The 27,956-nt window shown below is 38.5% G+C and overlaps 1 protein-coding gene across 1 annotated transcript; it reads left to right on the top strand.

The window, feature by feature from the left end:
- Positions 1–19,698: 19,698 nt before the first annotated feature.
- Positions 19,699–21,288, top strand: LOC148035392 (uncharacterized). Its single transcript, XM_087680813.1, has 4 exons — positions 19,699–20,109; positions 20,204–20,293; positions 20,392–20,653; positions 21,104–21,288. Exons 1-4 carry the CDS (start codon positions 19,699–19,701, stop codon positions 21,286–21,288), a joined length of 948 nt encoding a protein of 315 aa, XP_087536939.1.
- Positions 21,289–27,956: the final 6,668 nt, after the last annotated feature.

The following is a 27,956-nucleotide window of genomic DNA, read 5'->3' as shown; positions in this document are numbered from 1 at the left end:
TTATGTTCTTATTACCGCCGCTTCATCAAGCATTTTGCACATATGGCTTCTCCACTTCATGACCTTACAAAGAATAAGATCTCTTTCCAATGGAAGGAAAAAGAGAAGGCAGCCTTCACAAGGCTGAAAACAGCTCTTACTTCTGGACCTGTTCTTATCATTCCAGATCTGGTAAAACCATTTGTGGTGGAAGCAGATGCTTGCGGTGATTGTATTGGTGCAATGCTAAATCAAGAAGGCCATGCCGTAGCCTTTGAAAGCCGCCGTCTAAATGATGTGGAGAAAAGGTATGACATTTATGAAAAGAAGCTCTTAGCAATGGTTCATGCTTTAAAGATATGGAAACATTATCTTTTAGGCAATGAATTCCTTATTAAAACCGATCATCAAAGCTTGAAGTATTTCAAGACTCAAAAGCATTTGCAGGAGAAACATGCAAGATGGGAAATTTTCTTGTCTATGTTTTATTTTCAAATTATGTGCACTCCAAGGAAACAAAATGTAGTTGCTGATGCACTTTCTAGAGTGCCTCGCATTGCAACTATTACAGTGGCTCATCATGAAGATTTTCAAACGATGAAGAATACTTATAATAAAGATACTGATTTTGCAGCAATTTGGTCAAATTTACAGCAAGGAGGTTCTCATCTAGATTATTCCATCAAAGACGGTTACCTTCTCATGAACAATCGCCTTTGTATCACTCTTCCTGTTTGACAAAAGGTGCTTAAAGAAAGTCAGGAACCCCCTTATGCAGGGCATAGAGGGAGGGCAACCACTCTAAGTGCAATTGAGCGCTACTTTTATTGGCCAACATTACGTAAAGATACACATAACTTCATTGAGGCTTGTCTGGTATGCCAAAAATCCAAATATGATAGGCAGAAGATTCCAGGATTGTTGCAACCTCTTCCAGTGCCCAAAGATCCATGGGAATCTATCACAATGGATTTCATCTCAAGTATTCCAAGAACACCTCAAGGTCATGATATGATTTGGGTCATAATTGATAGATTCAGCAAACAATCACATTTTATTCCATGTCATAAAACATTGAGATCCGCACAAGCTGCAAGACTTTTCATTCAACATATCTGCAGATTACATGGTATGCCATTTGAGATCATTTCAGATAGAGACTCCAAATTCACAAGTAACTTTTGGCGTGCTTTATTTGAGAATTTGGGAACCACTTTAAAGTTCTCCTCAGCTTTTCATCCTCAAACTGATGGCCAAACAGAGGTGATGAATCTCACTCTTTTAGATATGTTGAAAGCTTATGTTAGTGAACATAAGTCACAATGGGAGAAATATCTTCCATTATTGGAGTTTTCTTACAACAATACAGTGCACTCATCCACAGGGAAAGCTCCAAATGAAATAGTACAGGGTAAAGTGATTCCTCCTCCAATTATTCGCACTAAAGATAAGATTTTTGATGCTGATGAGTTTGCTTCAGATTTAAAAACCGCAATGGATCAAGTTCAAGCCACTATCAAAGTTGCCCAAGAGCGACAAAAGAAGCAAGCAAATAAACGAAGAAGACCTTTGGCTTTTGAAAAATGTCAATATGTCTTGCTAAAGTTTGATAAAAGCAGGCTCAAACAATGTTCTGGTCAAAATTCATCTTTTCCAAAGCTCTCCAGTAGATACTTTGGACCCTTCAAAGTGATTGAGAAAATAAATGAAGTTTCTTATCGACTTGAGCTTCCTACTCATTGGAAAATACACAATGCTTTTCATGTGAGTTTGCTAAAACCTTACATAGGACCAAAACCAAAGGAACCCAGTATTGAAGATCCCCTAGAAGTTGAAAAAACAGAGCAACTCTTGGAACCTGAAAAGATTTTGTTTCTCAAGGATCGAACCACGAGAAGTGGTCTTGTGACACGAAAATTCTTACTAAAATTCAAAAATCTACCCACAACAGATGCACAGTGGGTAGATGAAAAATTCATGAAGGATTACCCAAATATTCTACAGCAATATCAAGAAGCTTTTCAGTTGAGGACAACAAAATAAAAGCTAGAGGGCTGTCACAACTCTATAGAAATAGAATTTGTATCCTTTTTCATTAATTTATCTATATAATGATTTATTAAATTTATTTACTTTGCACTAATTAGATATAAAGAAAAGTGCATTGGAGCTAGCCACTGATGAGTGGTCACAGGTTATGGTGGACCCACGCGGTGGGTTAGAGAAAAGATAGTTCACACTTCCACCAATATGACCCAATTGGGCGCCTGTGACTAGAACTCACGCATATCAGGGTTAGACTCGCACACAGAAAGGATTGATGCCTTGAAGTGTGGGCTAGATTCACCAGAACAAACAGTTACAATCAACAAGATGGCATGAATCATGAAATGCTTGTATAATGTGCATGTGTGGGCTGAAAGCTTGAAATGCACATTTCTTTGCATAGGAAAGTCACATGAAGATTCGGATACCATTTTTGCGATGTACACGGAAAAAACTTTCATATGACACCCATATTGGGGGGGTCCCTAAATTTTAGGAGATCCCTAAATTTTAGGAGCCTCGAATTAGCCTAAAAATGCTAGTCCTAAAAAATAGGGATATCATTCTAAAAATAGTAAGTTCTATACTCTGACTGTGCTTACTAAATTTGGTTGTTTCTATTCTTGACAGTATTCAACCCAAAAAGGAAGGCCAAAGAGAGGAGACAAGTGTCAAGACACTTGTCACACAAGTTTCCAAGTGTCCCACCACTTGTCACATCTCATGACATGTGGCTGGACACTTGTCTTGTGCTACTCCACTTTCCCCTTTTGTACTAGCTCTCCCCTCTCCTATAAATAAGAGCTCGTTTTTCTTCATTCAACATCATTTTTCTTTGCTGTAAAGTCATGTACAGCACCCACAGATAGCCCGAAACTGGCCCCATCCATCCCCATCATCATCCCCCACTTCTCCATTATCAAATTCCTCCATATTCCCTCTTCTATCACTGCTATTTTACAAGACAGCAAGCCTGCAAATTCATTACAGCACCTCCTTCTCGAGCTCTTTCTTCCATTTTAGCTACAAGAAGCAAGCCCTATCCATGTACTACTGATCAACGATGGAGAAAGGATGAATTCCCCTTTTTCTTCTCTCATACTATAAAGAAATCATGCATTATCATTACATAATAGATAATGCATGTGTGTTTGTACATCTTTGCATGATCGTGTGAGAGTGAGAATTACTTCTTCTCACTCTCAGGTTGATTGTAACTGAGCTCTTCCCTAAGGGACTTGGGTTGAGCAGAAATACATTCCTTCGGGGGGGGGGGGGGGGGGGGGGGGTTGCCCATCTTCAACCCTCAATCTTGTCTCCATTACTTTTACATTTTCATGGCTGTAATTTTGTGAGTAATTTTCATTTTCAGCTTTACGTGTTCATTCTCTTTTATATTAAATCTCAAAAACAAGCGAATATCATAATTGTTAAGCATACTAAGTTGTTCGGGGCATTTACAGAGAATCTCTATTTTGATGTGTTATTCCCTACTAGTACATGCGGGGACTTTAATTCACTAGTTTTATATAGGGAATATTTGAATGCATGTATATAAAATATAATCATATTTTCTACATTTTATAAAATTTCCTATATAGGGAATGATTAAACGTTCCTTGTGCCCATGGTGCATGTCACTCAAAGAATAATGAGTATAACCCATAGCTCACATCGAGTTTAGAAATCAACAAAAGGAATGGTTCATAGGGAGTATGCCAATGTGAACACTTGATGGTGTATCAATGCATCCCAACCCATTTGGCATAGCTGTAAGAAGGAAGGCCAAGGAGCCTTATAGTGTAGTGCGGAAAGAGAATTATGTATAGAGTGATGGCATAGGAGGCATGTCTCATGTGTGCATAGAGAAATGAGAATGTACTTCTCTCCAACTGTCAAAGCATCCCTTAATCCTCACCTCTCAGTTGATGAAAGGAATCCCCCTCTGTATCTCAAGCTCTGTTGATGATTATAGGAGGACAACAGAGTTCCTCACATCTCCTTGATTGAATCCTCACTAACACTTGTGCAAAGGTTGTATGCCTGGTGCACAATTGATGGTGCAACTGTGTATCCCACCCTATGTTGCTTGTATACGGTACGAGAAGGAAGGCCATAAAGCCTTATAGTGATGTGCACAAGAAAAATTTTGTGCTTTGTGCATTGAGAGGCCCATCTTGTGTATGCAACTCTCCATTCACACATCTCACCTTTGTGTTGGATATAAAGGGCAAGGATTGGTCACTCACCCCACCCTTTGTCTCATGCTCGGTTGATGAATACATAGGGGAGCCCATACTCACGTTCTTATCTACTTAGGAAGAAATGTCACATCACTCAATGTTTGTTGATGAATATCGTCTTTGTTTGGTTGAAGATGTCTGCATGGCTTTATTGATGAAGAGGCATACGCATGGAGGTAGCCAAAAAGTGCAGTACCTGGATTGAATATGAGAAATATTGTCCGTTAGAGGAGTTAGAGGCATTGATGCGGTTACAGGATTCACGGCGCCAAAGGGAGGCAGCTTTGAAATTTTGCTACAAGAGTTTTTCTAGAGATTAGATTGTCCTAGATTGAGGGGTGCTACCATCTTTTCCACAGCGAGCTTCCCATCCAAGGGTGTTTGTCACCTTTTCTTGGAATGAGGTATGTCATAACAAGGAATTTCTTCCTTTTCTCCCATAACAGTTTTGTTTGTGTTTTTTTTTTTTTTTTTTTTTTTTTCTTTTCTTTTGCCCTACTACTAAGGGTGTTTCTACTTTTCTCAAAGAATAGATCGACATGAGAGGGACCTAAGTCCTTTTCTCCCATGACCAATATATATTGATTTCTTTTCTTTCCCTTTTTTTTTTGGAAGAGGAGAATGGCAGGAATGCCATGTATCAAAACCATCCTCGCCACCTCTACTACATCAAGCATAAAAGAAGCCAAGGAGGGGGAAAAGGTGGCTATGAGGGGCTCACAGAACGAAACCACATCATCAAGATGAATAGAAAGGCTATTAAGAGTATTAGGTTAAGCTGTTGTCGTGATGTTATGAGGACACAGTGTGAAAAGGTATGGAATGCATCATCATCCAACTTCTTTATTGATCTGAGCCATTAGTACTAGTATGAGCTGCATGGATTGTCCAAAAATACTAGATTTTTGGATAATTTTAGCCTATTTTTGATATTTTTAATTATAAAAATCTAAAAAATTTAGAAAAATATTCTAGATTAGGATGGCATGCAAAAAGCTAGTTACTTTTTCAGCCAATTATGGGATTTTCACAAGAGGGACAAATTGACGAAATCGCGTGCGTTGTGATCGCTGTAAGCAAGCTGAAAATTGTAGATTGAACTGCAAGAAGAAGGAGTGATATGGGAGATCCGTGCCAGGCATCCCAAGGTTTCACCCCCCTTTCAGAGCCAAAGGAGCCATTAGATTTGTTTTCTGAGCAGCAAAGAAGGAGCTGTAATTTTGACGCACATTTTGTTCTACAAAGAAGCTCCAGGAGATCTAATGCCTGAAGATTGCTTCTGAGTAGTGCAAAGATTCCGGGTTCTTTCAATACATATTGATTCAATTCCTTGTGCTTTGTCTTTGTAGTGTTTACCACTTGTGTATTCTCTATCTTCTCTTCCATGTCCTATCTCTACTTTCCTCTACTTCTGATCCCCGATGGATTCGACCTTTCACCAAAAACCCCTCCGACATTGGTGAACCTGACATGAAAGGTTGTGAGAAGAAGAAAAGAAAAGATGGGAGAATCTTCAAATACAATCTCCAGTGATGTTTTGCAACAGTTGGTGCAAAATATGAATATGCTTATGTAGGTACAACAACAACAAGAGGTGATACAAGCTTCAACTCAAATAGAAAGTGTTGTGATGAATGCTTTGCAAGCAGTTGAGTGTGAGGTGAAGTTATTCAATGGCACGAATGTATCTGCATATGAACATACCTATGCTCAGAAGATGGAATTATTTGGGGTGGCTCAATCTGCATAGAGCCGGTTTTTTGTATGTGTTACTGTTCATGAACTAAAAGCACAAATTAGTGAATTATACTTGCAGAATGTTGAGTGGGTAGCCTTCAAGAAGACACTCAGGGAAGAATTTTACATTGATGACACTAGTTTCATTACATGCAAGACTTTTCAAGAGTGGGTTTTACAACCCAAAAAGGGTCTTATGGCTATGGAATTATTAAGAGAATTTGAAAGTCAATGTGAGCAGTTGGATCTTGTAGAACATCAAGCTCTTGCAAGTTAGCAAATTGAATTGTTTCTACAGGCAACTGATCTTGAGCTTCAACAGAAGCTTGATAATTTTCTGGAGGATCAAACTATAGAGACAGGTTTGAAAACAGAGTGGAGACATGTTAAGGAAGCTGTTAGTGCACTTGTGAAGAAGCGTAGAAGAAGAGAAAGATTGCATGTCTCTAGCTTGCCCACTGTTACGGGAAAGATAGTTAATGTGTCCACTAAGCCACCTACTTCTGGATCTAACCCTATGGTTGTAACCTGCTATTCTTTCCTCTGTTAGGGAAGATGTCTTAGATGAATTGGTCAAAGGCATGCAGGATGGAGACAGTAGGAAATTCAATGCAATATGTATGATGATTTTCAAGCAATGTCATCAAAACTATACTCCATATGTTCCTCAAGATTCATTGAACATTTGACCTATGCTTAGAGAGAAAGATATGGTCACTAAGGAGCAAGAGGAAGGGAAACTTGCAAGCACCATGAGAGCTTCTACAAAAGCTTTAAAAAAAGTTGAAAGAGAAAGCGTATTTGAAAAAGTGTGTAACATTCCGAACTTCACGCATGAACCACCTCTATAAAGGATTATTGAATTAAATAAATGACAAAAAATTTTATTTATTATTCCCCTTATCCCCCCCAGGCGACTCTCGTGCTAGAGGGGGAGGGGAATAGGAAGTGTGATTAAGCTCCTCGATGGAGCTTGCAGGAGCGAGGAGGGCATGCATGATGCCACGCAGGGGAGGAAGGATCCCCCTCCCCTCACCTATTTAAATCGTGCTGCGATCTAGGTGAGGTACAGAGGCGCTGTCGTGAGAGCCTAACGGGGATGCCATCAAACTGCATAGAGGGAAAGAGTGAGGCTCTTTGTGCAAATCTCAAGGAAGGGAGAGATTGAGAGCGTGGCTATTGCAAAAGTGAGGCAGAGTGTGGGTGTGGTGTGAGAGGGTGGGCTGCCTTGGAGCGACGCCGCCAATCCGCCATGGGGAAGCCGAGTTGCTGCCGTGAAGGAGGAAGACGAGGATCGCGAGAGGTCTCCCTGCCACCTATCATCCGCCAGCTGGCCCACAAACTCCCTCCTAAGGCCTCTATAAGCCCTTTTTCTCCCCCCCGCCCCCCCAAATTTTCCTTGAAAGGCCTTTAAGTGGTTTTTAAGCTCTTTTTCTTTTGCCCCACACCAAAGTCCTTCCAAGGGCTTATAGACCCTTTTTCTCCCCGTACCTTAAATCCTCCTAAGGGCTCCCTTAGGCCCCTTTCCCCCCCCTGATTTGCCATTAAAGGACATTTAAGTGGTCCTTAAGCGCTTTTCTCCCCCATGCAAAAATCCCTTTTTTTAGCCCCTTTTATATCTTTGTTTTTCCCCCACACAAAACGAAAAGACCCCTCTTTAAGCCCCACACAAAATTCATTGTTAGGGTTTTTTGACACCTTCTTCCCCCATACAAAAACCCTTGTAAGGGTCTTTTATAACGTTTATGTTCCCCTTTCCTGTGGGTCCTTAGAAAGCCATTAAGCCCTTCCCGTGGCCTTAATGGGCCTTACTCGCGGACGTTTTTAAAACATCCCCCTTCCCAGGTTTTAAACCCTTTCTATGGTTTTTCCCATCCTCCACAAGTATCCCTTCAAAGAGCTTCTATGAAAGAAAGGAACAGAAGACTCATAAAGGACGGTGGTATTTCAAAAGGGAGTTCGCAAAGCTGCATCCAAGACGGAAAGGCTGCATTCGCGACGGATCCTAAAAAAGCCCAAGGCGCAACCGCAGGAGAATCGTCTCCTAGCATCCATGTGGACATCTCACCCCAAGTCTAGGTTTTCCTTCCTAATTTTCATTTTTACGTTGTTATAATTTTACGTGTGTGGATGATTTTTGGAGATAGGATGCATTTTTGGTCTTAAATATTTTGGTTAATTTAAAAGAATTAGCTTACGACGGGACAAGTTCGGCCATTAGTATTTTCAATAAAACGAACAAAATAAAGGGAGCCTAAATGCATTTCTAGCAAATAGTTTTATGCATTGCAATGATTTAAAATTAGATTAATGTCCATTTCTACAAAAGGGAATTAAAATAGTATACTTTGTTTAGGCATGGAAGTAAAAATTACATGACGCATTATTAGGACATATCTTCTTCGCAATGAGTCATTATGGAAAGTGTTAATAATCCATAGGAAAGTGCAAGGCATGAAATGATTCTTAAGTTGAATAACTCTAGTCAATTGGTATAAATATCATTTTCAACTACATAATTATTAGAAAAGGCTGCATGTTTAGCATCAATCTTGTTCGTAAGTTATAGGATGATTAATTGGAATTAGGTTATAACCTAACCTATGCTTGATCTTAAACCGGAAAAGTTAGGATTTGAAAATCAACTTACGCATAGATATAAGTCATGTGGTTATGGAAATGATAGTGTAATTATCTTCAAAAGTAGATAGGTTAAATTGGCATAATTCTAAACACCTAAACCCGCGGAGTAGTCGTTTTAGAAAGATTTAATTCGATTCCAAAGAACTAACTAGGATTTAATACTTGACCTAGTCGCACGTATTGCTAAAACTGAATCTCCTATACCCTAAATACTTGCACACATTCACCGAATGTAGGGACAGCGGAACATACTTGAGAAGTGATGTAGGGTTTGTCCCTAAAAATCTTTCTCTAAAAGGATGGAACTTGGAACCCTAAGATTGACAACGTCAGCCTAATGTAATTAGGAATAGATTGTTTCATGACTCCCTTTAAGAATTAAAGGATAAATGGATATCTAATGCTTCAGGTTGAAGGCTTGAAGGGAGAGGCAACTTTAGTTACCCCCGGTTACTTGCCTGACCCTAACCAAGGGGGTTGTTAACCGCACCAGGAAGATGGACCGAACCCGCCGCGAGAGGTCTCTCTGTTGAGCGCTACTTGGAATAGGAGGATGCTTGGGCGCCGGATCGAATGCTGGATGCATTCGGAGAGAAGGATTCACTCCTTAGCAGTTGGCCAAATAAAGGACCACTGGATTGATTGTGTTTGTAACAATTTAGGAGCACTGTTTGCATTGTTTGCTCAAGGAACTAAAAATGGAAAGATAATTAATGCTTCAGGTTGAAGGCCTGAAGGGAGAGGCAGCATCAGCTACCCTCGACTATTTGCCTGACCATAACCAAGGGGGTTGTTAACTGCGCCGGGAACGTGGACCGAACTCGCCGCGAGAGGTCTCTCCGTTGGGCGCTACTTGGAGCACGAGGACGCTTGGGTGCCAGGGGGGGCTTTGGCCATAAATCCCTTGTCTTCCGGGCCCTGCATAAGAGGCCAACGTAACTCGGGATTGGATCTCGAGGCCCACATACTAGTTTACTAGTGGAATCTTGGATTAGTAATCCGTGTGAATTGCTGGATAGTCTTTGGACTGATTATAGATTTCCTTTGGACAGATTATGGATTGCCTTCTGGCAGATTATGGATTAGCCTACGGGCTGGATGTATTCCGAAGATAAATAAGATCAATTGTTGAAAGGAAACTTGTTTGGCACTGTTTTTCTATGTCAAGTACTAAGATTACGTGAAGGAATCAGTGACTAACAGGCTAGTTAAGGAAGCTGTTTTATGCCTGTCCACACTAAATGTGGTAGGTAATTTGGCAACTAAAGAAATTCCCTGAGGAATGTGCGGTGGATGTGGCCATGGGTCCTTCCTACGGATGGGTGGTCTCGGTCGGCCAGTGTCGAAGGGTTTCGAAAGCAATGTCGCAACTTCAGAAGTCCTTGATAAATTTCAGAATAGAAGATCCATCAAGCAAGTAAGCAAGATGAGAAAATGATGTCAAGTCTCTGTTTTATTTCTGTTAATAACAAAACAAGGTTCAAGAATAAGAAATCAGTTCAACCTCCCCGAATCCAGGAAAGGAAACAGTAAATCCATTAACTCTTTATCTTCCATCGTTGTTCTAGCCTTTGCAACTTTCCCTTGATAAGTTTGGGACTTGAGGGTGATGGTAAGAATTCAAGAATATGTTGTCATGTTATGACTCCAATGTCCTGCGAACACACCGTCGTCTGACTTTCCTATTGTCAAAGGCAATGTCATTCTGGTATAATGAGGGAGCTTCTGGATTTGCAGGGCTTGCTGGATTTGAATCCGTCAGGAGAGACTAAATAGAAGTGAGAATGGTGAAGACATTATGACATGGAGTTCAAGCATCCTGAATATTATCCTTACATAGTGTATCATCACTGTAAACATTAGGATGGAACATTTGAGAAGTGAAATACATACGAGGAGGTTTCTCTGGAACAGGAGGTAAACAGTTATCTATTAACTCAAGAGATTGAAACAATCTCAGAAAACAACCAGATGGATTTCTAAAGCTGTTGAAGGCCTAAGATTGGCAACCAGCAAACGCTCTGTTTTTATTAGCTTGTATAGTTCACTCTGTTTGAAAAACAAACTGCTACAGACTCTCTCGAGTTTGGCTGGAGTTTTGGAGAGGTAATCATAAACCTTACACACTCTGATTGCAATACAGATCCGATGGAAGCAAGGTCTTCCTGAGGGTTGCAAATAGATGGTTTTCAGATTGACGATTATTCATTGGAGTAGCAGAGCAGTGCAGCTGTCTTCTATCGCATGAGATTCTTCCATGGTGGTGGTAGATGCCATTGTCAATCTTGAAATTTAGTTTTTTGCCATGTACAGCAGGCCGTTACTCTGTGAAGCACTTTCGAAAGGCTCAATTTCATCTTTGTGGAAAGCTTTTCCTTTTTTTCTCAATTCCACTCCCTAGTTGTTATGCAGACTACCCAAACCTGTGGCCAAACACAAAAACTTCATACGAATTAATCGCAGTTTCTGTCGACATCTTCACCATCCTCAGAAGCATCTTTCGATTCCTTTATCAGAGTTTCTGTCTCCTTTATATCCACAACCTCTTCAGGTTTTTCTCATCTCAGATTCGATTTTCCTCCTTTCTAAAGTTGCAGAATTACTCCTCAAGATGAAAATAGAGAGAACCGATATCGTACTCTGCATAGCAGAAAGGGCATAAAAATTCAAAATGCACAATCTCTTCGCTTGCAAGATCATCCAGGCTCAGAGGACGGCCCCCCCAACTACGTCATATGGTGCATCCCGTCCTTCATCACCTTTGTCTTTAGCTGTTGCTCTGTCACCTTTGACTTCGTCTTCATCACATCAACGTCCGATCCTGCTCTGTCGTCGCATCCATGGAGGAGGAAGTGAAGAGGCTCACGATTATAGCTTGAAAAATAATATAAAACGCTCCGTGGTAGGCTCCAATTTGGGAAGGAGCTCAAAGAGAGAGAGAGAGAGCGCGCCATGGGAGACGCAGGGCCCGAGAATAGCTTTTCTGCCCCTCTTCCCCAGTGGAGCAGTCGAGTCATCGATCCTCTCAGAGCTCCCTGATTTTCAAATTCCCCGCAGAGCTCCCAATTTTGTAAACCCTTTTATTCATCTCGGTGCGGTGGTGATAACCATTCTATGCAGCCCTGGCCACAGTAAAGGAAACGTGTGCAGGGTGCCATTCCTTATCAGTTTGATCCAACTCCGTTAACACTTTGTGCCATTCATCCACACAATTAGATTCCCCCAAAAAAAAACTCTCCTCTCTTCTTTCGTAGATCCCTGAGTGCTTTGTTTCTCTGCGTTTTCTTCCCTTCTCCCCAATTAGCATCTCCTTCCTTCCTTTTCATCCCCACACGCCTGCTTTTCCCTCCCTTCTTAGCTTTTGAATCCCTCATTAGCGACACTGTCATCAAGTCTCTTTGCCAATAATGGCGTGAAAATCTCTCACCAGCATTGGATAAGGGTGAGGTCCAGCTACAGACCTTAAAATATAGTGTGTAGTCTCTACATTTGTAACCCAGTCTCTTATTGCTTCTGATGCCACATCTTTCAACGTACCTGTCCCAGACTGGACAGCACGCACCTCAACTCCAAAGAGTCTCATTCTGAATACATTAAGAGCCTGTCGTTCCATATCTTTGGCGCCCATGTAAACAACATATTGTAACCCAAAACAAGCACACACTGTAGCAGTGACAACTCCACGCTTCTCATAGCACGTTTCAATGCTTGGCCTCCTTCTTGCCAACTCCTGGATGTGGAGGTTTGTTATCATTAGGTATTTTTTATGTAGCTGGAGAAGGAGAAGACAAAGTCCTAAACGAATACGTGTAACATGTTCACCAGCATCAGTTGTGCTTTCCACTTGACCTTGCTCAACATAGGCTGAAAGCATCTCATCAAGTTCACCACTATGCCTCCAACTCCTCCCCACTATACTCATACGCAGAAAATAAATGTAACCACAACAACTAAGTATGTACAATACTCATACGTAGAAAATAAATGTAACCACAACAACTAAGTATGTACAAAGTATCAAATCACACACACAACTTTTGGGTGGTTTTCACACCTCGAATGCGCAGCAATATGACACCGGGAACTTTTCTCAAGCGAAATGGACAGAAGGAACTTCTCTTGAAGGAAATGAACGACATGCAACACTGACCTAGAGTTAAATTACTAGAATCCCGATTTATGTTGTTTTAGGGGAACGGAATGGGACTATGCCGTATGGGTAGAGAGGTCAAGCTTTTCATCGCTCTCGTTTTCCATTATCCTTGATCCAAGTGCAGCATGAATTCACTTAGACCCCTGACGTTTTTGTGTAAAGTAGTTCGCCTGGGGTTTGCTGCTAGCTACCATTCTAGGAATTTGACCACTAGGAAAAAAACCTTGTCAGTCCTAAGTGGGAACGGCCAGAATACTTTTGCTACGTGGCAAACTCGGAAAACCTAGATCGCAAACCCCGTAACATTCCATGGGAGTGCCGGGCAAACCTTTCTAGACCCTATTTCCGATGGGCTACTAAGACGTGTTCTGCAAGGGAATAGGTGGACATATTAGATGCAGTTACATGATTCACGGCGGCAAAGGGAGGCAGCTTTGAAATTTAGCTACAATAGTTTTTCTAGAGATTTAGTTATCTTAGACTGAGGGATGTTACCATCTTTTCCACAGCCAGCTTCCCATCCAAGGGTGTTTGTCACCTTTTCTTGGAATGGGGTATGTCATAACAGGAAATTTATTCCTTTTCTCCCATAACAGTTTTGTTTGTGTTTTTATATTTTTTAATCCTTTCTTTTCTTTTATTTTGCCCTACTACTAAAGGTGTTTTTACTTTTTCTCGAAGAATAGATCGCCATGAGACGGACCTAAGTCCTTTTCTCCCATGACAGATTATATATTGATTTCCGGTTGCATGAGGAGTTTCCAGTTCCAGCCACAACAGATAGGTTTTCTACGGGCTAGATAATGAAGTGCATGCATGCATATATATCACACATATAATTGGTCACATGCAAGGCACTCAAGAGTGGGGCTGCAAAGCCTGAGTGGCTAGATGCGGACAACTGTCTCACCGACTGAGCGAGGAGGCTACAGATTCTCTAGGACGTTGAAGTTAGCAGTGTGAGGCGGCGAGGACATGACTTGAGACCGAAGTGATCCATCATCTTGGGAGTGGCAGTCATAGGACATATTTGAACAACTTTGTAAGTTTCTCTTTTTTTTGCTTCCTTATTTGTTTGCAATATTGTTTGTACAGACAATCATATTTCTAACAGTTAGTATTTTGTTTCCTTTGCAGCACTCCATTACAAATCGCGATCTCATCGGCCTTGAGACTCGATATACAGAGAGGCAAGGCCTCACTACATTGATCGACCGATTGTATAGATGCGGCGGCCCTGTAAGTCACTCATCTTTCTTGTCCATAGTTACCATGTTTAATTAGAATGCATTATTGTATGGTGGACTGATGTGTAGTTGTTTCTTTTTTTGTAGAGTCTGTTCGATGCTCCTTTGCAACGGGATGAGCTCTCGGATGGCGAGGATGTATAGCTCGCCCTTGGATCTCTGGAGCTCACACACCCTTCTTTTTTGGTCACCTGATCTGTGTAGACATTTTCTATATAGTAGTGATATCTTGCCATGATTGTACCAATTGCTTTCATTATGTGATCATGTATTTATTTCATGTATCAGTGTTATAATTTAAATGCACTTTGTCTTTATTTACACAAGCATTGTACATAGTGCAAAAACTATTTTGTATGGCCCAAATAAAGCACGTAGTGCTATACATGGCAGGGCAGCTTGCACAACCAATTTTCTTTTTCCCTGTTAATTACCGTCGCTATTAGCATCACAAATTTACCTGCATGCGTCATTATTGGCGTCGTTATTAGTGTCGCAAATCATTGTTATCAGCATCGTTATTTGCATCATTATCAGCATCACAAATGTGACGTTGATAACGACGCTAATACCCACTATTCTATGGCATTGCCATTAACGATGCTTTTTGCGATGACGGGGAAAAACTTTTTGATATACATTTTCGTGACTTCTAACGTCGATATAAGGCTTATATCTTATAGTGAAAGTCACACCAACACTCTAGTGGATGTTTATTTAGGCGTTGTGACTCTAGCTATCATAAATAATCAGATTAAAGAGTAATCAACCCTTGAAAATGTAGTTGAGATCCTCAATAAAATGAAGGACTTTCCTAAAGCTAATGATACTTGGAAATATTTTGTGAGTGATGTTGAATCAAGTGCGAAGGCTGCATGAGTTGCAATGGAAATGGCTACATGAAATCCAAGTGTATAAGGTCCATGTACAAGAGTTGAATATGAGGTTCTAGGAAGCTCTTGATGCAATGGTTGATGCTTGTGATGCTCCAATGACTATTTATGTTGTTGGGTATAAAAGCTACTATTGCACCTCGCAAAGCTCTTGTATTGTTTTTTACAAAAGTATAAGAAGCTAACTAAATTTCTATGTTAGTTTTCTGAAAAATCATGACAAACATACTTATACAATATATCTATACGAGGTGTATTACATGACACAATTATATCCATAAGTGGACATATTTATCAGAGCTTTCTCAGGTAGATTGAAGCTTATATCTCTTGCCTATACATTGGCAAGATAAGCTCATGGATTTGAGCACTTGCATGCTAGGCCACCTCCACTCAAAGAATCATGTTATTATCTAGACCACGACTCTCATATTTTGGGTTTAAAGAACTTGTTCTATACCTTGAGCTATGCCAAGAGAGTAGTTGAGGAGAAACCATGTGTAGTGGATCAAGGATCTATTGAAAACAAGGGAAAAGTTTCACAGAGTCATAATAAGAAACCTCAAATTCCCACATGCACCAAAGCTAATACTATGGACGTTGATTAATTAGAATTGTATGGACATTTTATAGACCTAGCAGGCCTAGGATACCAAAACACACCAAAGCGCAAAAAGAGGAGTAATAGGAACACCAAGACAAATGACAGAATACTAGTCATAAGAATAATTGTATAAGCTTGTTTAATGTAGATTCAACAAGTTCATTAGTAGCAACAACAACCACTTGCAGCAACAAAAGATTGTTGAGTTGCTTGAGTAATATACTCCACACCATAACTAACTTCAATGGAGTGAGAAGGAAAGTTTTCAAATCTATAGCCTGAGAACAGAAGTTTGTAGTTGCATACAACATCCAATGTATAGCTTGAGAAGGGAAGTTTGCAACTACATAGTGCAACATGCAAGCCTTTGCTCCTTCAAATGATGAGTCTAAGTTGAGCAAGAAGAAGAATGGGAGTGTCTCTCAAAATCTAAAGCATGTAATAGAATCACATATTCTTTAGGGGTTGGGCCATTTGAGGACAAATCCCTTCTCACATGAAAAAGAAGATCAATTTGCTGAAACTTTGTAAGATCACTCATTTCGGAATTGAAAAAAGCAAGTGAACCTAGCGATGATAACAAGATCTATGGCTCAAGGTATGTAGGACAACAAGTTTATTCATAGCTTTTCGGCAGTTCAAAGAAGGTCTTCAATTGTTTGGAGCAACCACAATCGCTATTCTTGCAGCAAGAATGGTTTAGTGATCTAACCGGAGCAGCTCAGTACAGTGTACCATAAGGAAACATTGTCACAAGTTCTCTAACTACTGCTTCACACATTCGGAAAGCTATCAAAATGCCCAATCAAATGGGTCAAAATTCCTATCTTTCTCAAAACAAGTGTAGATTCTAACAAATTTTTCAAAAGCGTAAGTCATGGAGCATTGTCAAATATTTTAGTTCTTTTCTAGGGGATAGATGGTAGCTTCTCAAGGGAGTAGATAGTTTGCTAGCACCGAGTTGTCTAGACCACATAACATGAAGACTTCAATGTTTAGAGAGGGCAGTGATATTAATTGATTGAAGGTCTCACAAGCAAATGTGGAGAAAATTTACACTAATTTTTGTGATTAGGTACTCGATTGACTACTACTGAAACTCATGTGCCTTCATAATGATTTTTTTGTTAAAGTTGAACTAGCTAGTGGATTAAGAGAACTCTCAATGAAATCACAAAAGGCATTAGGTGGTTCCTATATAATACTAGTGCAATATCTCTTTTGATAAGTGCTACAACATCACCTTCACAAGAATCTATGCAAGAAACAACTTTGTCCTTTAACCTTCCAAAGCTTTTGTCTATCCTTTCATAGGTGTTAGGCATCTGTCTCTCTCTTTCTTGTCTTTCTCTCTCCACTTATAGTCTTTCTCACTTCTTGTCAAGCCTTTCTCTCTCCTCTACACTTCCCTTTCTCTTTTCTCTATAGTCTTTTTTCTCCTCTTAATCTGCTTCATTACCTTTTTGTAATTTATGCGAGACTCTCCTTGACAAAAGCTATTTCTTAAAAAATTTATTTTCAATAGCTTGTCATATAGAAGAGCTCAGAATAAGGTAATATCTCAAAGGTTGATTAGTATGTAAAATTTTTGTCTTTTACATTAGAATACTAACATAAGGTACTATGAATTTTGCAAAAAATTTTGAGAACTATAACTATTGGAAATTAAGTGTTCATATTTCTCTTACTAAGTACAATACCTCACATTTAACAAGGACTCACTACAAAGAGGTATAATTTATACAAAGCAAACACAAATTATCATACAGTAATTATGTAATTTATGTAAGTACCATTGCAAATTTTTTAAAGCATATCTAGGTTTATGTAACGTGTGACACTTTTCTAATTTGCGAATACACAAATTTGAAACTTTTCAAAATGTATAATAAATTTAAAGGATCTTCTAGGAAACCATGCAATTTATCTAATATTTTTGCAATTATATTTACTTATTTAGAATGGAGACCTCTAATGCTACAATGTACAAAGATTTGGGTTTTGATTGTGGGACTATCAAGGATATTGAGACTAGAGCTCCACTAATTTACTACTTGTGAGAAGGACAAAGCCTTTGTCTATGGAGGCATTCTCTACCCCAAGCATTGATTGGTACTCACGAGTAGTTTATTCCTTGCCAAGGATGGCAACTTTTGCTAGCTACTAATGACATTGCAATGGCCTTAGGAAGGTAGGATACTAAGTATTTCTCAATCTTGTCATTCCAATATAATGCATGGATATCCATTAGCAAGTATTTCAGCAACCAAGAATGTGTTGAAATCTCTAATAATATGGATTCTTGACAGTAGGAATTTCTTTGAAGATCATTGAAAGTAAACAAATATTTAAAATCCATTTACTTAACTATTTTCCTTCTCAACTTGAGCGATTCGATGGCTTTTTTCTTCCATAGTTTAAGTGATTATCCAGTTTTTAGGATTTCGATGATCAATGCTTCTTGAATTTCTCAACCCATTGAAGTGTCCCCTTTTGTGTTTGAACTCAAGGTGCTCACTATATGTAAACTCTAGCTATCACATGTGTTCAAGGCTTTTTCCCATTCAATTTATCATGAATAAAACACACATTTTTCCCATTCAATTTGTGAGCATCCCCATTAAATGATACCCTTCTGTATATAGAAAAGATCTTAGAAAGGTTTTTTAAAAATTTCCAAGTTGTAGACTTACATAATTATGAGAGAACCTCGTGAGTGTTTGATTAATTTTCTAAGGATCGAAATGTATATAATAGTATGTGTGTTGTACATTTCTTTTAATAACATATAGTTCACACATTGACATTAGTTACACCAACCTCCTAGTTCCCATTAAATGCCTTAATCGAATAAACTATTTTGAGTTGAACTCAAACCTTGATACCATATTGCAAAACATCTCTATACTAAGTAGGAAACTTCTCTAGTGACACAAGTATGATACTTGATTTTGACTTATCCCTTAGGTTTATAGGAATCATAAACCTGAATGAGCTCATGATGGAGTGTGTCATGTGTTGATGGTAGCATCAAACAATCCATGCAAACCTAAGATGAGAAGAATAGGCAATGTTGATTTGAAACGAATAAGGTATATCCATGCAGTACATAGCATAGTGACTAAATGCCCCTTCTATTGAATTGCTTCTTGATGATTAATGAATATGGTGATTGTTTGTAATATAGGTTCATAAGAAAATTTTATCCTATTAATCAAAGAACATTCAAATGAAAGCAGAGGGTCTGTGTGTCGGGTGTGCATGTGCATGTGTGCCTCTTACACAATGGAGGTTCATTTTATATGGTCAACTGCAAATTCCACTAGTTATAGGTTGAATGTACAAGATATAGACCATAAGCTTGAATTCCCTTAATCTTGTGTGTAGTGAGTTTTCAAAGTATTTAGGAATATCTCTATACCCGTGATTCCCTACATTTTTAAATGCGGAATGTAATTCCCTAGTCTTATAAAAGAGTACATGTATAAACATGTAGGAGATATTGAAAATTTCCCTAAAATTATAGATGCACAATGCCATTCCGTAGTTGTAGGTATAGATGGATAGGAAATGTTGGTACGTTCTCATGACGAGTCCCCATTATTGCAAATGGGGAATGCAATCCCCTAATTACATGTGTTGGATACGACATGAACATGTGGGAAATGTTGAAATATTCCATGTAGGAAACGATAAAAAACTCCCTGCTCCCACACTCTTGCTAGCATCTTTTCCCTTGGATTCTTAAGAGCAAGTCTAACCCGTTTCAAACCCACAATACCGCGTCAGCTGTCTGGTCGTAAAACTGTCAATCGGCGATGGTCGCGGCAGCCGAATGCCCAGCATCATCGGCCAGGCCTTAACCTCGCGTGTTGTATCTGTTTGAGAGTGGCATCGTACGCGGCAGCCGAATGCTCAGCATCGGCCAGGCATTGAAGCTGGCGTGTTGTAAGTGTTTGAGACTGGCATCGTACGCGTATATAAGCTGCGCCCCGCTCAGCCACAGTATTGTACGAGCGAGCCGGCGTTCGCGCTTATAGTCGATATACACGCACACATACAACTAAGCCACCTTGTACGTGTGATATACCCCTCGTGGCTGGGTTGCAGAAACATCGGCCAGTGCAGGAAGCGCTAATCTTGGTCCCCGATCATGGTCTGCACGGGCCCGCGTAAGAAATCTATGAAGAAACAAGCTTCACATCATTACAACCACCAGTCAGGATCATCGGTGGCGGCCGCGTCGATGCGCCTCCAGCGCCCCCTCTGTCTGATCCTAATAGCATTCATGTCCGTCGTCATCAGTTATGGCAACATTATAGAGGGAGCAGAGGCCACATTGCAGCTGTCCGTGTACACGCCTCCTGACGGTGGCTATCCAGAGAACTCGTCATGGATATCGCTCTTGGCGTCGGCCCTGCTGGGTCAAGGCACGCCCGGCCTATTCTGGGGTGCTGTCCCGGCAGATGCGGTAGAGTCAACTTGTCAGATGATCGAGGCTGGATATCTCACCATCCCGGCTACTGTCACTGCTTACGGTGTTACCCGTGATTGGAACTTGCAGGTATGTGGATTGTGCGTGCGGTTCACTCTCAATTTACTGTTTGTATTGCTTCGTTTTCTTTCGTACTCACTTCTGTACCATGTATGTGTACTAGATCCAAGCCACTGGGGGCTGCGATGCATCATCAAACTCCCCTGCTGGTGTAGAGATTGTCTTCATCGATGATACAGGAGTCACCAATGTTGTAAGTGGCTGCTTGTTTTGAGTATGTACTATTGTACACGTGCTTATGTTGTGTAGCTATGCTTACATAGTTATTTTTCCTATTTATTGGGTTCTTAGATCATATGTGACGATAATGCTTGGACTGTTGGGTGCGGTCTTTATAATACGGGAGATGACGTCAACTCCTTGTATAAAGAGGGGACCTCAACAAGTACCCTCACAACTAATCCATCAATGATGGTCGCATCCTCTTCCACCACATTAACCACCATCGAAGTTGATGTTTCTAACTTTACTGCTGAATATGAGCCTCTCACTCTTGCATCTTCAAACAATGGACGACATCTCATGGACGTCTCACCCATTTGTGTTGGCGAAGGTTATCTTCCCGTACCTACGGTCTATTATTCACTAATATTTAAGAAAAAGACCATTCTCTTTCTTGGTTGGTTAAAATGATCAAAACATTGGTCCTTCCATACAATATAGACATTCATGGATCATCATTCCATAGCCTTTCTTCATGCACTCATTTTATGTGCATGTCATACCTACACACATATATGTATATATGGGTATCACATTGTTATCATCTTATGCCTAATATTAGTTTCTCACACATATATGTATATCAAACCTACACACATATATGCATGTATGGTTCTCGCATTGTTATCATCTTACGGCTAATATTCATTTCTCAGCTATGTTGATTGTGTATGACTTGACATGTTTGTGATCCAATGCTGATGTACTTGTCTTTGAGGTGTTATATACTCCAAAGTTACCATAAGTCACGTATCTAACTAGAGCTCCCAATCAACTCTAGGTGCTGCTGCTGGTGGCATATTTGGAGTAGCTGGTGCACTATTGACATGTCTTGTAGCTGATCCAATACTTGGGCCATTTTGTAGTTTAGCCGTGGTGGGAGTTACCACTCTTGCAGGTGTAGGAGCAAGATGTGCCGCTGATGCAATTGGAAGTTGTGTTAAAGGTGACATCATTTATCCATGATCGTTTTCTTAGTCCTGTGCACGCATCTTTATGACCTGACGTTATCTATTTTTGAATTTGATGCACCTCATTTCGAGGTTTGAGAAACATATAGTAACGTTGTAGCCAATGAAAATACAATAAGAGCTATGAGTGTCCATAATTAATTGAATGGGTTTATGGTGTAGGAACCTCCATGGTCATGACAGAGGTTGGACATCGCAAAAAGATATGTGACATTGACATTGGAGAAAAGGTTTTAGAAAATATTTCTATTTACACTTGAAATGGTTGCACTATCCTAACAATTAATTTATGTTTCTTATTTTTTTTAATATTATCTAGCTACTCCCATTTTACTACATCATGCACAACTTATTCTTTTTACATTCTATTTTCATAAAAGGTTGCAGTGTGGAATACCAATCTCCAAAAGCTAGAGTTCAACTATATATATGGATTTGGGCATGCTGATGCAAATGCATCATCAATGTTTTTGCAACTTGAGCTCTCTCAAAATCATGGTTCTTTTGACACACAAATAAAGAGGATCGAGCTCACTCCTTTGCACTTCGTTTTAATTCATTCTGGTAATTTATCAATATGGTGGAATTTCCCTCAACAATTTGACCTTCTTATATCTTCAAACCCATACATTCTAGAACTCATTCATTTAACAACCTCTTTTCTTAGTAGGAGATGACAATCTCTTTTATTACAAATATGCAAAAGATATTGTCCTTGGTGATAAAATGTTGGCTTGGGATGAGAATATCAACCAAATGGTTTCCTACTCGATCACAGGTAAGTTTTCAAATGTTGGAAAATGATGCTATGATAGAAGGCATCAATTTTCATGCTTGCCAAATAAGAATAATTGCTTATTTGAATAATAAATCTATGGTTTGTAGATATTCATTCTACTATGGCCAAAGGGTTGTATAATCCATTCACCTTGGAGGGAACAATCATCATTGATGATGTTGTGATCTCAGTTCATAGTGACTGGTTTCTTGATAGCCTTTTTGTTGCACTCAAAATTACACATTGGCTTCCATCGACTTATCAGGTATATAAACATGCATGTTGTTCTCATTTCTTAGCATGTTGTTTCCAAATTCTTAAATGGTTACTAGTTTCTTCCTATCAGATGTCTCACACAAGTTTTATGATTGCAGACCTTCCTTATTATACCACGACTCTTGTATCAAATTTTGGAAAAGGATGCTTATAGTAGACTGTACCACTTCCTTGATGCAAGTATTTGCATACCCAGGTTAGGGAGCAACTATGGGGGTAGCACTTTTCTAATAGCTTTTGTTCTTATTACTTTAGGAACATTTAATATAATTAATACCTCCATGTTCTCAATCCTAGAAAAGGGGAATCCTTATTCAAGAGTTTAGGAATAAAATTCAACATAACAATACAAGATCTTATTTGATCTATTTTATTAATTAAATCTTGATCAAAACTCCTCTCTCTCTCTCTCTCTCTCTCTCTCTCTCCCCAATGTATGTATGTTTCTCTGATAGAAAGTCACTTGTTAATGTGAGGACATTGAAAGCTTCACATGAAAAATACACCACCAAATACATTTTCTCTAACATAGGATATTGAACTCAATTAGAATAATTTGATGTAATAAAATTACTTTACCATAATAATGTATAATAGGTCCAAATATGAAATAAAGAATAAGCATTTGTGCATTACATTCATCCGTAATATGCATACAGATTATGCTAGATGATGCTATCAAATGTCTAGGTGGTTCATCTATATGTGGATTGCAAGTTATTTCTTATCCTTTTCTAACATGCTAAGTCAAGGTGATTACAACTAATGCTGCTATTTCATATCGATGTGATTGTTTTCATGGAGAAATAAATGCATCACAATTAAGATGATAAGTTAGGAGTGGTGTACTTCCTTTCCAAAGTTGTATTCTTGCTTCCTAGCATGTTGTAAATATCTCATACAAACATGGGATTCTAAGCGTCCCGTTGGAGAGTTTAATGAGGCTTTAGAAAATGATAGTGTCTTTTACGATGCCTTGGTCTAAGAAGGGTTGTAACATAGATCTAGAGGTCTTGCTTATTGAAAAGAAAACATTGGTTAAATTAGCTTTATTGTTTTCTCCAATTAATATGCTTCATTAGCTACTATCCATTTTAAGATTCACTATGAAACCAATTTGGCATATGGAAAACTCTCAAAGAAATATTTAAATAGCAATTTTCTTTCATTATCATTGGTTTTAAAATATTCATCATTTTGTGACTTTTAGATACCTTTTATTTCACTCAAACAAACCACTTTATTAGATACATAAGAATCACATCATTGTATAGCAATGACATTAGTTAAAACAAGACTATAATATTTAATGATGTCTCAAGTCATAGAGATATAATATTTATGGCATAGAAATAGATGTGGATAACAATAATTGTGAAAAAGATCAATCTACATAGAGATATAAGAATTGGCTTAGATTTTCTATACTAATAATCAATTTGTGCAAGTGTTGGAAGATATGGGATTCACACAATTTGAATTAGTATCAAATTGGTACTTACAAAATAATGCAACAAGACTCTAGTGGGTTTGTGTGGATCTGATCGCATCATTGTTACATTTTGAGACCACTGCCAATTCACCATCCTCTCTATCTAGCATGAAGCAAAAGGTTTGAGATTGTTTACGATTATTAATCAAACTCAATAGCAAAAACTAACAAGACTCGAATACTTATAATACGAACAACAGGTGAGATAGTTTACTGAAAATCAACTCTAGCAATTTGTGAGAAACCTTTGGAAACTAGCATTGTTTTGAATTTTTCAAATGTTCGATGTGCTTTTATTTTAGTCTTATAAACCCACTTGCATTTAATAGCAGTACATCTAGGTGGTAACCCAGTTAGAACCCATATATCTTTAGAAGAAGAGATTCATACTTAGCTTCCATGGCCTCCTACCATTGTTCCTTTTGTGGGGATGACATGGCATCACTATAAGAGATAGGGTCTTCAAAATATTGACATGGCATTGATTGGAAGATGAACATAAAGATCAATTCCAAGGTCATCATCAGCAATAATAGGTGCAGGTTGTGAATCTGGATTTAAAGAGTCATTATTATCCCGTTAAGGAGGTTCATCATCATATAGAAAAGGAAAAGAAGTGAGTAATGAGTTTGTATCATCAACGTCCTCTAGTGACCACCTCTGCCCAGCATCCTCTTCAGACCATGTGTTGCCCATAAGTTGCTTATTGAAAATAGCACCTCGACTTACGATCACCTTCTTGGAAAATGGATCATAAAACTTGTATCCCTTAGAAAAAGTTCAATATCCAATGAAAAAAACTTTCAAACTGGGAGGATTAAGTTTTCTACGAGACTCTTTGGGTACATGAGTATAAGCAATACATCCAAAAAATCGAAAATATGAAACAGAAGAAGTTTCACCTATCCAAGTATAATCCATATTTTACCAGAAGGAGGAGTTGTAGGAAGATAATTTTGCACAAATATTGCATCAAATCTACTTTAGAGTAGAAATATTGAGATAAGCTAGAATGAATGAGCAAACCTCGCATGGCATTGAGAATAGTTCTGTTTTTACAATCAGTAATACCATTCTATGAGGAGAGGAGGGAACTGTATATTCATGATAATTACCCTGATTATTAAAATAATCATCAAAATCATTTGAAATGTATTCTCCACCATTATCACAGAAGTTTCTTGATGTGATCAATATAAGGTTATGTAGCTTTTTGATCTTTCTTACAAGATAATAAAGCTTATGATTTGTGTCGCAAGAGAAAAAAAGTGTTGTATCTTGAGAAGTCATCAATAAAAGTCATGAAACACCGAGATTGATATTTTGATGGAGGAAAGGGTCCATGAATATCGGTGTGAATAAGATTAAGAAAATCTCTAGAATGAGATGTGGTGGAAATAGAAAAGGGTTTGCGAAAATGCTTTCAAAGTGCACAATATTCACAAATACCCATATGAGGAGGAGCTTTAAATTCCATACCTTGAACAAGGTCACATTGATAAAGATTGGCAAGCATTGAAAAATCAGAGTGAACAAAGTGATGATGCCATATTTTGCTGTTAAGATCGCTCGGAGTTGTAACAACATTTGCAACATCTTCATTTAAAGATAACTCAAAAAGATTACCATTTCGAGGAGCAATAGGGATTGTTTGGCTATCTTTCTCAATTCAACACTTAATATGGTCACAACTGACAAAGAGACCAAGATCCACAAGTCTTGTAACTGAAAGAAGATTCCTTTGTAGATTTGGAACATGTAAAAATCCACACAAAGTTCTTGTTGAATAAAGATTACCTAGATATATATCACATATACCTTTGACTCGGCAGATTGTGTCCATCTGCAAGATAAACCAATTTCTTGAGAGGAATAGAATGATAATTATGTAACCATTGGGACTGATTTGTCATGTTTCCCATAGCACCAAAATCAATAATTAAATGAGATCCATCACAAAAATGTAGTACCCTTTCTTTTCTTTAGTAGTGTTGTCTTGTGTAGTAGCATATGCTTTATTATGATATGAATCAAAATGTCTCTTAAAACATAGATGGGTTGGATGGTCACTTTTTTGCAATAATCACAAGGAGAATAATCTCTGAATAAACGCAATTGTTTATTTATAATACCATGTTCTTCATCATATTGTTTTTCCCAGTAATCATCTGTAGTGTGACCATTTATATTGCAATAAGAACAATGTCTATTAGGAAACTTGAGATGAGGGAAGTTACCACCACGACCACTCCTACGTGTAGAGAGTGGAAAGGAATGCCTTCAAGCAAGTAATGCTTGGCTGATTTGTTTTGACTGCATGTCCTCTTGTGAGATCATAACTATTTCTTGATTTTTGTGGCATTGTTCATGTCGTTCTGAATATTCAATCAAAGATATAAAAGCTCAATCAAAATTGATCCCATCTTTGTTAGATAATATGGTAACAATAGTATCACAAGTAGGATCCTTTACAATATCAAGAAGTTATGTTACCAATTGTGTTCGTGGAATAGCATCACTGGCCGGCAGCAAGCTTAGATATGTGTTGTCATACAAGTTCCAATGTGCTATTGTAACTCAATGAGTTTACCACAAAGATAAAGTATTTCTGTAATAGATTTCTTCTCAAAATTTACTTTCAAATACTCCCATATAGCTTGTGAGGTTGAAAGATTACATACATCAAGCATAAGAGATTCTTAAAGAGCGGAAAGAATATATTGATGAGCTGGTTTGTCGCCTTTGACCACCTTATTGTAAAGAGTTTGCCACTCTTCAAAGATAGGTCGTTCACTTATAAGGGTATTATCATGAGCGTGATCAATATAAACTCCTCTATGGAAGGAAATTAAATCTCATACTACAAAAGGTGCTACATGATTCTCAATATGAACTCCTCTATGGAAGGGAATTAAAGCATGACAAAACCCTGAATTTAATGGTTAGACTAGGAACAGGGAGACAACCTTACCATATGCTAAATATAGTCTTCAACAAAGTAGTTACAAAAGTGGGGTTAAACGATACCTATCCCAGCCATGTTGGTTTAAGTAGATTAGTCAAATAAGGAGGTTTACTTATACCTATGCTCTTCACCAAAGTTGGTGATCCACTAGCTAAGATGGTGGATACCAAACTGTAGAAAGGAATAAAACATGGTATCCCTCTACTAATAACTCCCAAATATGCAACCAATTTTTTTATCAATGATAAGTCAAATCTAATTTTAGCTAACATGGCGAATTTGGGGCTAACATTTATGAGCAGTTCTTAGGCATAAAAAATAGTAAGCTTAACATGTATATTCTCTATCTAGGTTTGGAAGATACCTAGGATTCTTCCATTGGGTTGTAAGATAATCAAGGCGAGGAAAGTTTTCTCGTATCTAGAGTGCCCTCTAGGGTTGGGCATATGGATTCGATACATTTTGTGCCTTGGCTCTATGTTTTTGAGGCAACTAAGTAGTGGTAGACAAGATACTCTCAGCTTCCTTAATGCTTTTAATAGTAGTAACCCTTGTTAAAATCACCTAGATAATTCAATATATTGCTAATGTACAACTAATCCTTATTAAATTTCCATGGATAATTCAATGTTTTGCATATGAAAGACAGCAAATTGTCCCCTCTTTCTAATCAGACTATCATATCTACTAGTGTTTGTATGTATTGAGCTACTCAAATGTTGGTTAGCAATTAGTCATATGTTACCTTCACATGGCTTGCTACACCATTGAAATAAACTTTTGAAGGATTAGGGAGGAGAAATTCTCAAATTATCAGAGAAAATTGTTAGAGCAAAAGCAACAAGCATTGTACTTACATTAGATGGGCATGAAATAAACAAATTAGAGCCATGTTTGCCATAGGATTGAGTAACTAACTAGGTTGAGGCTACCCATTTGTACAATATGCACCATTTCTAGCTAGTTTTTAATATTTAATTCAAGAAAAAACAAGTCCATAACTACATCTACATATGACTATTTAAGTAAGAGTGGAGAGGGCATGTGTAATGGTGCATGGATGTACACATGTGTATATGCATGTACTTGGGGTAGATGGCTCTTAGAAAATATAAGGTTCATCTCCATAAGTTCAATCAAAACTTTAACAAA

This window comes from Lygodium microphyllum, chromosome 6 (genome assembly GCF_053477565.2).
Source record: "Lygodium microphyllum isolate KBCC chromosome 6, Lygodium_microphyllum_v1.1.10, whole genome shotgun sequence".
In the NCBI taxonomy this organism is placed as follows: Eukaryota; Viridiplantae; Streptophyta; class Polypodiopsida; order Schizaeales; family Lygodiaceae; genus Lygodium; species Lygodium microphyllum.
This window is presented reverse-complemented; position numbering and strand designations above follow the sequence as displayed.